General features: G+C 36.5%; 1 protein-coding gene across 13 annotated transcripts in view; it reads left to right on the plus strand.

The window, feature by feature from the left end:
* Nucleotides 1–13,503, plus strand: part of PDE4D (phosphodiesterase 4D) — a 530,915-nt gene that overhangs the window by 436,643 nt on the left and 80,769 nt on the right. For all 13 annotated transcript variants that reach the window (XM_085042342.1, XM_085042341.1, XM_085042343.1 and 10 more), the window contains 3 exons: nt 6,652–6,688; nt 8,878–8,951; nt 9,877–9,926. In XM_085042342.1, the coding sequence (XP_084898468.1) occupies nt 6,652–6,688; nt 8,878–8,951; nt 9,877–9,926 (161 nt within the window). The remainder of the gene's footprint in view (nt 1–6,651; nt 6,689–8,877; nt 8,952–9,876; nt 9,927–13,503) is intronic.

The following is a 13,503-nucleotide window of genomic DNA, read 5'->3' on the forward strand; positions in this document are numbered from 1 at the left end:
GATGGAAGAAGCCTAATAGTGCTCCTCCAGCATATTATTCATAATAGGAAAAAGTAGTAATACTTCCTGTTTTTTGAGTTGGTCAGCAGGTTCTGATTCCAGCTCATCCAGCAGCTTCAGAATTTGATAGATCTTGGTTCAGATCACTGTCACTGAGACCTAGGTAGCTGCCCTTGTCACCCAGCAAAATCTTTTTCTTAATCTACTCAAAAGCACAGGCACTGGGAAAGGGTGCTATTGATGCACAGTAAGGTGCACAGGTAGTCAGATTATACTATTTGACAGTCCCTGGATTAAACCTCAAAATGCTGATTTAGAATTGCTAACACTGTTCCTTTCCAGTTCCTTAGTCTGCAACAGATATGATCCTTTTGTCTTTCCAAGTCTTGAGAGAGTTTCTCACTTTAGGTGCTAATGCAGTTCAACTTGAATTAAGATTGCAGTTTGGCTAACCTAATTGCAGTAGGGCAGGTTACAAGAATCCAAAAGCTTCTTTCAAGCCTAATCAAGTGTGTCTTCAGGACCTGAGATGCTGAAAAGGTTACATGAAAAATTAAACTACTTTCTTGTAGAAAATATTAATTGTATCTAGAAAACTCCAAGTATTTTAGTACTTAACATATGTGCATTAGCCAAATGTAATGATCCACATTTGTTTTGAGGGTTTTTTTGGATCTCTGATTGTAAGACAGACAAGAATTTTTTTCTTCATCAACATGTCATAGTGGAGTAGCTTGATTTGTGCTCCCTGTGAAGTCAATCAGGGTCTTTGGAAATACTTGTATCTGAAGTTTTTGATAATGATATTTATGCTGGAGAAGTGTTTTCTCCCTTTGGTGTGTCTCTCTAAGTCTCACTTGCTTAGTTGGACACTCCAAGAAGAGTTACCATAACCAGCCTTTCTTTTGGCTGGGATAGTGGACTTCTCTGGTGCTGTGGCTTTTCTGAGCCAATCCTCTTTCATCTGGTTAAGCCCAATTAAATTAACTGTACTGAACTCCCAATACTACAGCAATACATTTTTACTAATTAGCTGTGTTGCTGAATTAGACAGATGTATCAGGAGGACATAACAGCACACTGTTATAGAAAATTGTGGTGTTCTGAAACACTCAGACAATAGCTGATGAGAGTCTGCTTCATTCAGGGTCTAATTTCTGTGGTTTCAAGTAGCTCTTTTTAACAATCCTTTTACGTACTTGTTCGCAGAAATAAATAAGTGCTCTGGGGAAAACAACCCCCTCCTCTATATCTCATGGCTCCAACATCAATTTTAATTGCTTGCTCTCTCAGCCCTAAATCCCAGCCTGCCCACAGTGTCATAGTCTCTGGCCCCTGCCTTTGATGCCTGATCCTCCCCCGAACTGCATTTATCCTTTCAAACAGATGCAACTCACTAATAATCCACTGGCTATGTAGGAAAAACTGCAACCCCATTTCATAAAGTAGGCAAAATATTAAGAGCGGCCACTTATTCAGTCTTGGCTTTTCAAGCAAGGCCCAAGCTATCTCAGGACTAGAAAATTGTTCTCAAAGTCTTTAAAAATTGAGATGATGTGATTTAAGCACAATTCCTGCAGAATAAGCTGACTTGGAGCACTGCAATTTCTGACTCCGCACAATCAGTATTGCACACCAGCCCATCTGGATTTTCCAAATGGAGATGATGATAAAGCTCAAGGTGCATGGAGCAGGCAGCCACTGCTGCTCACTGTATTCAAAGCACAGTTTCTAGCACCATTACATGATGTTTGCACTATCAGTGTGCAATCTAGAATCATCTTTCATCGCTTCTAAAATCTGAATCTGAGCAATACTTCAGCATACTTCATTCGTATGTTTTGTGTGCATATATTTGGCTTCACCTATAAAATGTTATTGGGACAAAATAAAATCCTGGCAGTTAGGGTACTCTATCAGCTTATTCTCTGTCCTTCATTTGTGGTTTTGCATATGGTATAATTATGTTCCAGCATAAATGCAAATAAAACACAAATGTCTCATCTAAGATGCATTTCTGACATGCTGTTGTGCAGTGAGTCTGAATCAGCCTTGTATACAGAAATTAATAGATGCTATGTTTAATCCAAATCTAGATGTTTACACTATGAAAGGAAGCTGCAATATATTTTCTGATGCAAACAGAAGACTACCTTCATGTTCATCTTCTTTCTTATTTTTTACATTGTATATAGACAGTACGAATTTTCCCATACTTTTATGCCTGCTATATTCTTATATTAAAAAAAAGAAATTAAAAAAAAAAAGCCCAAATACAATTCTTTAAAGAAGGAGTAAATTCACATGACAATGTGATAAAAGCCTCAGTTCTTGATGTGGACCATCATTCAGGAATTCCATACAACCACTGTCCCTTGGGCTTTTCAATCCAGTTGGCTGCTTTATTCTTTCAAATGCACCATGTCCAAAGTTTGTAGCCAGAGAATCCAACACAGAGTATGACAGATGCATTTAAGGCCTGACTGGCATCATCAGCCAGTACTTCTGAAGATACTAGTGAGTTTTTGAGTCAAATGGAGGAGTGCAGCAAACCAGTAAGATCATACTTTAAACTGGTACATATGTGTCAACTGGTACATATTTTGAACTGCTAAATTTGTGTCAAACTGGTGCAAACATGTCATACATTTTCTCCCCTATATTTAAATAAGACAGAGCTCTTATTTATCCTGTTTATATCTCACAACTTCAAGACATGTTCCCAAGATCACTCAGTTGTTATTTACGCATACCTAGAAACTCTTAATCTGTGTTTGCTCTGGTCTTTACAAAGACAGACCTTGAGGACATTCCCTGTGAAGCTCCACTGTGGCCAGTGCCTCACATTCCTAGGGGTCTCTAAAGCTTGGGGTTTGCTTCTCCTTGATTGATATCTTGTTTTTTTTCTGGCCACTCTAAAAAACCATCCCCTCTTTCTTTGCTGTATCATTACAGGTCTTCAGAATGTCTCTAGTTACTCCTCTCATTAGATGTTATATTAAATCATGACATAATATTTAATTATGAAGTAAAGGTTATGCAGTCACCCTGACTTATCCTTGCATTAACCTTCCTGCCTGCTTTTCTGTATATCCATGCATCTCTAAGTTACTTATTAATAGGGGAAAAGTTAGTTACTGTTCTGTAATTGGGATATAAGAGAAAAATTTATGCCAATCCTGAGGAAAGGAAGCAGAACTTTTGTACGGAATATGTTCAACTAACTTCTGACATAATACAGCACTTTCATCTCTTCTCCAGGATGCAGGTCAGCAAAGGTTATGTGTTGTGAATTCAAGTATATCATATAGGAAATGTTAGGAAGCAAAAGAGAAAATTTTCATAAGTCTAGGCTTCATCACTTTACTGTGGCAAAGAGCTGGCAATGTGGTATATAATCTTCAGTCTGCTAATGAAAATTTGACATATTTTTTATGTAACAGTCATTCATCTTATGAGGGCTGTTGTATGCTTTAGCAGTGTTCTTTGATGGTGGAGAACTGATAATTTTAAATTTTAGGGCTATCTGAAAATTATTTTGCTTTCAAGCCTGTATTTCCTTGAAAAATGAAGATGTGAACAGGTATGCCAGGCATTCTAGTTAAGAGTCTAACTCTGATGTCAACAATTTCTTCTAACCTTAAAGGCTAAATACCTCTGTCTATATTTAAAAGCTTGTGATATACTGCAGCATTTACACTCCCTCTTGCTGCTTATGTATACAGATGTGTGGGACTATCCTATCTAGAATCCAGAAAGAATCACCCATCAGCTTCCATGTCATCTAGAAACACGACACTCATGCATTGTAGTGTTTATTACACTGTGCACCAATGGCATTTTGAATCATATGTTCTTGCTTTTCTGCACAAAAATTAACACAGCTTCTTTGGACATGTCAGCTCCACTTTTGAACACCCTCACTTTGTTTAGATTTTCTGACCCAATGTGGGTCAAAGATTCCTACCACTTTTTAAAATTGGTTTGCAATTCAAGAGGGTCTGGTGAGAGCTAAACTATTTAGCTAAAGCTGTGGATATTTGTACTTTCAGTATCCGATTTGCCAAAATAATGATAATTTCTGAAATTGGTGCTCTTGAGACAAGGGGGATTTGAAAAGTAAAAATTAAGTCTTGGCTTGATTTCAGCACAATAAATTACTACTTAATCATGCTTTTTCTGAAGAATAACAAGCTACCGTATAATATCAGTGTTCTCCAATGAAATTCAATCCAGAAACAGCTCAAGTAGAATGAAGTTTGAAAATTAGAAAATTGGGATCATGCTATTTTGCATAAGAGAAAAAACCAAACCTCCAGAGCAGAAAGCCAAGAATATGTAATTGTTGTGTTTTGTACCACAAGGGGTGTTGCAAGCATTCAAGGGGTGGCAAATAGGGGCTGAATGGAAAGAAGAGGAAGTACCGCCTACAATAAGGAAGCCCACAAGATATTTTGAGATGGAGGACAATCTTATTTTCATATTTTTTTCCAGTCTGAACTTGACAGTCAATAACTATGATTCAGGAGTTGGCTGGTACTTTGAGGCACTAATGAATATCTTGTGTATTTGTGTCATACATTGGGCATTCAGAGTGGTTGCCCCTACCAGATGCTAGAAAGAGCTATCTCTATGTCTCCACTGTCTTATTTACATGTAGAAACAATTTAATTTTTTTTTCTTTGTCCAGTGGGGCTGCTATCTGTAAACATTTTCACCTTTGGGATTCTGCTCTTTCATAATTTCCAAATGTGAGAGTTAGACTAGATCAGTAAAAAATGGGTTTATGTTTTGAGCTGGGCCTCAAGTGTTAAAACAGAAGCAAAAATTGAGTAGCTCTATGCAAATAATAAACATATCTTCTGTAAAAGACAAGAAATTAAAGGACTACTGAGAAACATTTAAGCCAGCTGTCATAAATCAGATAATGCCATTTCACAGAACTTGAAGACAAAGAGCATAATTTTCCTGGAAGTGAAGTAGCATAGTCACACGCTGGCTCTTTCATTGGAGAACAGGATAAAAAAAGGAAAAAAAGGTATTTGGCTTATCTACTGCTAAAGCCTTTGTGTAAGTCATTAAGCAACCCTTATCTAAAATTATAGTGTAGGACATTTGCCGATGTTTTCATGACCCTATGAAAACATAAAGAGGTACTAAACCCATCTGGTCATTAACTCCCCTGTTAATGCCCTGGGCTGATTCATGTTGTCTATTATACCCGAGTGGATTTGGTTTCACTGAGCAATTAAAGCCTCTGAGTTCTTCCCATGGAGGACATGTCTCTTTTGGCTTGCTCTGAGAGTCAGGTTTTTTTGCTTCCAGCCAGCCTGGGACTGTGGTTTCACCTGGAGCAACACCCTACTCCAACCACTCCTGCAGAGACAGTGTTCAAAGTTCAGATATCTTCCATAGGGTGTTTAAAAATCCGTTCTTCTATTACAAAAGGAATAAAAGAGATTGTAATAAAAATGGTTACACAGTTATTAAACATCCTGATAATTTTTAATATTGGGGAGTTTTGTTTCATCTTTACAGATTGATTATACATTGGTACAGATTGAGCATACTGCTTTTTAATTAGACTTTTGCAATATCTGTAAACCATTGCTGTCTTGTGGACAGTATATAGATTATAAGAATAATGTTGCAGCAAGTCAAACACAAATCATGTTTCTTCATTTATCAGCCTTTTTCTGGTTAGATTTTCATGGACTTGAAATCCAATGTTAAATATGCATAAGCATAAAATATGTGCTTAAACGTAAATAATATTAAAATAGAACCAATGGTAGTTCCTGTTAGAAGCTGCAACCTGTAACTAATCATGATAAATTCACTGCAGGAAAGTATAGGAAAATTAAAAACTAAGTCATTGGATTTTTGTCTGGAAAATTTCTTTTTACCTTGGTTGTTGCCACATACTGGATAGGACAACTGAAAACATCAAATTTTCCCTGTCCCCATGTTTTGACTCTATATCCTCAGTGCTGTAGATGCTAGTTTTAAGCCCTTCAGTCTACTTCTAGTTACAGGACTATGGCTTTTGACAACCATTCCAAGTGGCAGTTTTCTGTGCTGAAGAGAAGAAACCCCACTTTCTCTTCCTCCCTTTTCACCTACAGTGTGTCATCCTGGCACCTTGTCCATACGTCACCCTGTGGAAGTGAGGTTGCCACAGTGACAGCACACAGTTGGGCACACACCTCATAGCTGCAGAAGTCTCAGTCAGTTTGGAAGTTTTACTGGGTTTTTATTTGTCTGCTATGGGCTCCCCAGCCATCCACAGTTACTCACCTGTTCAGTCTTTGCAAGCCTGCTGGCAACCCTCAATGGAGTCACTTTTGGAATTTTCACCTCCATCCTTTGGGATGAAATCTCTGAAGATTAAGTCCTGGGTGGTCAGTCATCTGTGCAACCCATGGCACAGAAAATGGCTGGTCCATCAACCATCCCACAGACTTGCCACGCAGTTGGGCCATAACTAAGTTGATATTTGCTTTTTGAAGAGAGTGGAAAGCAGTAATAGAGTGTAACTGCAGAAGAATAAAACTGGAGTTACCTGTAATGCATTGTAAAACCTGATTTTCTTTCTGTTAAAACAGCAAATTTTTGGTATTACTTAACTTACAACTCTTCTTATTTTTTCAGACACGGAGATGACTTGATTGTGACACCGTTTGCTCAGGTAGGCAGAACTTTGCCATATTTCTCTCATGGTCTTGTAATTTGAAGACAAAAATGGCCAAACTAGTTGTTTACCATTGTTGATATTATTTATGTTTGCTTGAAACAAGAAAAAGTGTCTCAACAGAAAGTCATAAACCTCCCACTCTGTCATCTATACCTCTGTTAATGCTTTTTGATTATCTGAAATGTTGAAGTGCAACAGCATGATAAACACCTTTTATCTCTTTCCAAATATTGTAGCAGGCAGTCATGATTAAGACAAATCTCTGATTCCTGTTATTCTCTTACTTTTTCTAATTACAATTTCTTCATTTGAACATCTTTTAGGCATTAAATACAATGGAATGTTTAGACATGAGATAAATTTTACCCAAAACACTTAAGTTCCTTTACAAAAACCATGTTTGTCTTTTCTGTTCAGATTCTGATTTGTAAAATACCAGCCCAAAATTCTTTATAATTCAGATAAAAATGCCACAATTTTTCACAACAGGGCTGCCTTATAAAGTAGGAAAGGTTAACATTGCTATTCTTCGAACTCATGATGAGGGGTTTAACTCTGAAACAGATAGGAATGGTAGACAAATCACTGTAATTATGAAGTCGTATGTGATTGAAGGTGAATGGAAAGAGAAAGGCTGAGTCACACAGCAGTCTCAAATAAGAATAAAGTGGCAGCTTCAGCCGCACTATGCAGACTTTGCTTTGGTCAAATAATAAGCTGTTAAAAGAATATTTATTTAATAGTTTATTATTTATTTAATTATATTGTAAACAGGTGCAGTTTTTATAGGATTTGATGAAGTCTTGATAACATGAAAACAAGTGATTTATATTAATAAAATCATCATTTTCTACTAGCTGAGACAAAATTAAGCAAGAGCCTTTTGTAAAAGTACTCTGAAATCTCCACTGTACCCTGAGCATGCAAATTTGATGACATATATAATTATTTTTAATCCATGCTGAATTAAAAATAAGTCAGTTTGCTTCCTGATTTTTGGAAAGAAAAACATCATGAAATTAATACTGTTTAGTTAGACAAATGAATTTTTTATTATCTTGACTCATTTGGAAATTACTTCCAAAGCTTAAACACTGCCAGACTTTGTTAGTTCTTGAATATTTTATGTTACAAACTTTCATTAATTTATTCTTTTTTCTTCAGTCTCCTACCCCTTCCCTACCTCCTGTATAAAATTAAGGTGCTATGAAAACAGAGTTGTGCACTCCTAAACTCAGATCTCTGAAATCCATCTTCCCATTCCTGCTTTTGTCATTCCTCAGATAGGTTCACCAAGAAACCAGCCCAATCTGGGCTGAGAAACAAAAATGGCCAACTTCTGCAAAGACACACCAGTGATAAGTGTTGCTGCTTTCTCCCATTTCCAGCCTAGTTCCAGTGAACTTATTGTTCCTCTCTGACATCAGCTGAACTACCTATCCCTTGTCAGAGAGGTTCATCCATTTACATTAAGTAAATTTGCCCAAAATTTGTTGAGTGCCTTCAGAAGAGAATGTCTGTGCCACTTATAACAAGACACTTTTCTACTGCATTCCCTGTCTGCTGTCTTGCATGAAATTAAGTCCAGAAGGGAAGTAGTTCATCTTGTGTTGTCTTTCCCAATGCAGAAACTTGTAAGAGCCTGCAGACATTTCCCACCTTATCAGGGGATACCTTCCACTTTCTCTGGCCTTCTGCACAAAGTCTTCAAATCAACTGTGCCTCTTAGAAGGAAACACTTTTACTTTTCCTGGCAGTCTAGAAAATCTCATTCCTGATGTCCTTTGGAGTTTATGGGGATTGAACTGCAAATAAAGATTCTGTAATTATTTCTTATGTGTGAAGTATTAGGCTTGAATGGGCAATTATCTTCCAAACTCAAATGCTTTTATTGTCATTTTAAAGAAATGAGTAGTATTCTGTGAAAAACTTTCCTCCCCTGAAAGTCAGCCTGACGTCAAACAGATAATGAGTTGTTTATGAGGGGAACAAAACAAAAGAAATAAACTGCTGCCCTTGTATTACAGACATATTACTGTTAAATAATAACCAAAAGCTCCAGACTAACCAGCCTGGGAAACCTTTTGCAGTGGTTTTGTAATGTATTTTCAGCAGAGTGGAGCAGAGATAGATCAGTCTCACTTTTGCAGAAGTTAATGCTGAAACCACTCTTTTTGTTTCAGGTTCTGGCCAGCCTGCGTACTGTCCGGAATAACTTTGCTGTACTAACCAATTTACAAGACCGGGCTCCCAGCAAGTGAGTGTCATTTTTTGACCACTGAGAACTTTTCGCAGTGATACTTTTTTAACATAAACTAAGAAGAAAATTAGATATTATAGGTTTCAGTCTGTGCCACCAAACCTGCATGAAACATTGATGAGTAATAAGTTTATTAGTGCCCTGCAGATGTTAAACTTAGTAGCTGAGACAACAGCCCCCTTGCCTTCTAACTGATCTTGCATTGCTCTCCTTGCACTAACTTGGAGTAGGTTTTTGCAACTTATATGATTTTCAATAAATTGTCCATATGTCTAAGATCATTCAAAGATGATAATTTAGGCACAGTCTGAGTCTTACAAATGAAACAGAGTGAGCAGACAGCTGCACTCACTGAGAGCTGCTTGCATGGTCTGAACCTAGAACACTACTTAATTCATCTTAGGTAATGATACCCTACTTGTCCACAGTAGTTCATAACTATAAATGAGGCATTATGAATATGGTCTTTCTCCATTCTTGTTAGAGCATCACAGTTAACACTAATGTTAGTTACACTGGCAAATGTAGTGAAGTAATTTCCCTCACCCAAAATACACATCTTGAGAACTTAGAAGTAATTAGCATTGCAAAGAAAGAAATGTCTTTGTATATGTTTATAAATAAATTATAATCTATTTCAAACTAGGTATAAGCTCTAGGTATGATTAAGCAGGCTTTTAATGAGCCTGTAATTTCCTAAAATATTCCTGTCTTGGAGTTCCCAGTCTGCAGAGACATTTAATTTCTGAATTCCTTTCCACACTAGAAAGAAATAGCTATTCTAAATGAACTTTGGCAATGCCAAATTAGTCCATTCCCAAATAATTTCCTAGGTGATGTGTTTTCTGTTATATTGTTCAAGGATTGAGTTATCTGTGAGTTTATCAGACTTAGACCTTTTTTTTAAATTCCTTTTTAATAGACGATCACCAATGTGTAGCCAACCATCTATTAACAAAGCAACAATAACAGGTAAGAAGAATTTACTTATAACATCTAACTAAAACATGCATTTTATACTAATAAACTTATATTGCTTTATATCCTTATATCTGTTTTATTAAAGAGGTTTTAAGTCACCTTGGGCCTCAAAATGGTGACTTTTAGTGTTCTATCATGTTAACTTCTGATTTCTATCTTATTACTCCAGTTTTAATTCAATTCTTTTTCCTTATAGAGCAGTGTGTGACTGTACCCTGAATACATTCATTAGTAACTTTTTGCAAGGAAATGTAGTAGAAAAAAATGATATGAAGAATCCATGGATCCTTCTTTTTGGGGTATAGAGTTCTGTAGCTGTACAGAGAGAAAGTCTTCACATTAAATGTGCTTATGCAAGGAGGAAAATTTTCAAAACTGACTTTTCTGATTTCTAATGGTAAATCCTGTTTTTATAATATTTGTTTGTGAGTATAAAAAAGAAATTCCTTTTAAAATATAGTATTCATTCTAAGGGAACATTGACTTAAAAAGAAGACTGATAGTGTAAATTATATTAGTATTTTGGAAAATTTTAGCCCACAGTACTTTTGCTTATTTTTATGGCAACTTAGTCTTGGTCATCTTTATGAGAATACTCTTTATCAGACTTTACATCATATTAATTCACATATTCTTACACTGTATAATTTTCCAGGTCGTTTCTTTGTCTATCATGTCCTGGCAGAGTGAAAGAGCATTTTCTTTGCTTCTTACTGGAAGTATATAGACACTTAATTAACAGACAAATTATCATTTAAACCAAAACCAGAAATGCAATTATACATGATTTTCAAAATAGCTCATCTTTTTAATTGGATGATAAATTTGTATCTCTAGGAAAAAAATGGTAGTTTAGCAATTTCGAAAAGTGTGGCTTTGCAATGTTCGATAATTTCTGTCTCTAGGTTCTGGAATGCGTTAAAATCAATGTTTTTTTTCAGCCAACCTCCTACAATATCCAAGTTTACCTTTAAAGGACCTAGTCTTGCCACTTCTGTACATTTTTATTCTCCTAGGAACTCATCATACAATATGAGCATTTGTGTGTAGGGCTCATCAGGGAACAGAAGGTTAAGCCTTTAAATCTGTTCTATAAACAGAATTGCATCATTTTAATTAAATAATAGAAGATATAGATATATACGTAGATCAATTATATTCATGATCCTTTGTTATATTTCTTGAAGAGGTAATTTTGGGCATTGGTTTCAAAGTGCTCTCGATAAGCCATTTCAGTTATGGATACTATACCAATCTGTGATTATGTGATTTGTCTCATAGCAGAGTAATACAGAATTATGTTATTTTAACTGGAGATAGAGATATTAAAAAATAGGGCTCTTTCTTTAACTCCAAGGGACTAACTTTAGAAAGTCTATAACACAGTAAAATTCATGACAGTAGAGGAGAATACAAGAACCAGAAGAGAAGATGTGCACGCATGTGAACAGCATTTTGCATGCTCTCCCACAGTTATTTGCTGGAGGTCAGCTCCTTTTCCCCAGCAGGAGAAGCTGTTCAGACAGCAGGACCCAACACACTCTCCGTTGGAAGATGCTGTTGCTCTTTTTCAATTCTCCCTGATCTGAAGGTTTCCATTCAGTTAATTCTCACAGTGTACTCTACAAGTCAGCCATAAATCATCTGAAATTTTAAAGTTTAGGAAGAAGGTCAGTCAGCTCTCCAATTAATCTAGAAAATTCTTCTTTGACAATAAATTCAAAGGCAGCAAGAAAAGGCAAGGAATAGTAAGGATAATTTAATCTAATTTAGTTTAATCTGATTTCTCAGAGATGCTGCTGGAATTGCTGTGCCCAAATTATGCATTGAACTGGATGAGCTGGGGCCTGTGTGCATTGGATATAACTGGTTGAAAGACTTTAATGATATAGCAAAGATATTAAGCCACTATAAAGCATGAAAATGGCTACAATTCATTTTGACTGTTGAATGGAGACTGAGGCTGGATACAATTTTGCTTGAAAGGGTTTGCCTGTTCTTAGTTATGAGCTGGTTTTTATATTTCCATGGCAACAAATTTCATAGCATAGGTGCAGAAATACGCATGTTTGTTCTTGGGGCATATAAAATCCGACTAAAACACGTTGCACTACAGCACTATGTTAAAAAGGAAGACATGTTAAAAACACTTTTCCTGCACTTCACAGAATGTGACTCAGCTTTTTGAATTCTTGTGAGGAAAGTTCAAATAGTAGCTTGTGCAGCTACTTGTGCAGGATTTCCTACTGAGAAATCCTCCTGGTTGTGCTGTTCACAGAATTTGTGTCATGAAGTATCCAGAACAATACACAAGACAGGTAGAGGCTCATCATGTCATCCAGATGGTTCAGCTTGCGATTTCAGCAAAAGCTGATCAGCAATGTAACAAACTAGGTGACTGCAAGGCACAGTGTCACTAAGCTGTATCAATGATAAACCAGAAAACAGACACTTAAGGTGGAAGCCTTATGTTGCTAAATTTCCTGGAAGGCATGTCTTTGGGAAGGTTCTCTTTGATGGAAGGGATGATTACATATAGGAAATACTGCAGAGGATATGGGGAAACAAGGGAAAATGAAAAAGAATCTGGTAAAACCAAGTGACTAAAATAGCAAGAGCAAAATTTTCTCATTTGGTATTTTAAGAATTCACCATGAGGCATAAATCTGTGACAAAATGCCTTAGCAAAAATGTAAGAAACTGTGACATTGAGAAGTGAGGCAGCACAGCAATCATATGTTCAAATTCTTAGAAGCAGCAGCTACCATGGTGGCCTTAAAATTTATGGTGATTTTTCAACGTAAATATATAGAAGCTGATGATCAAAATAAAAGTCTTTTCTATTCAGTGTATCCGCATGAATCCCTTTCAGAAACTGTGTTCAAAAAAGCTAATGAATATCAATGATATACTTGATGTTCATTATCAGCCAACTATGCTATTGTGTGCTGAGACACTTTTTGCAGACAAATTAGAGGGTAGAAAATGGGAACTTTTCATGTAACAACAGAACTTTTAGACGGCACTTTTCATACTTGCTTTAGTCTGTAGGATGTAAATATCTGATTTATGTATAGTCAGTGTGTATAAGTGGAGATGAAAACTTACTTCTGTTAGAAGTCTTCTTCAAAGGGAGATGAATTGTCTACAAGTGACATCTCTCTCCTGTGGGTGAGATCAGCCTGGAATAACTCATTTTGCTGAACTTCAACCAAAAGAGGGGCTCCTCTCACTATGAATCATATTTTCTGAGTACTGATATGGGTGATGTTTAATTTCAAATTGTCAATAATTCTCCTAACATAACCAGTGAAATACAGATATTTTGTTTTCAAAAAAAATGAAACTATCTGTGACTCAAGGATTGAGCTTCCCAGTTTTATACTACAGTTCTGTCCACTCATCCAGTCCACACTCCATGACTTTGCCTAAAAGGATATTATGAGAGACAGTGTCAAAGGCCTTGCTGAAGGCATTGCACGAGACTTCACCTGGGGCACTGTGTCTAGATCTGGGACCCCCAACATGAGAAAGACTTGTACCTTCTTGAGCCAGTACAGAGGAGGCT

Source organism: Lichenostomus cassidix, chromosome Z (assembly GCF_008360975.1).
Source record: "Lichenostomus cassidix isolate B80296 chromosome Z, HeHo_3.0, whole genome shotgun sequence".
Lineage (NCBI taxonomy): Eukaryota > Metazoa > Chordata > Aves > Passeriformes > Meliphagidae > Lichenostomus > Lichenostomus cassidix.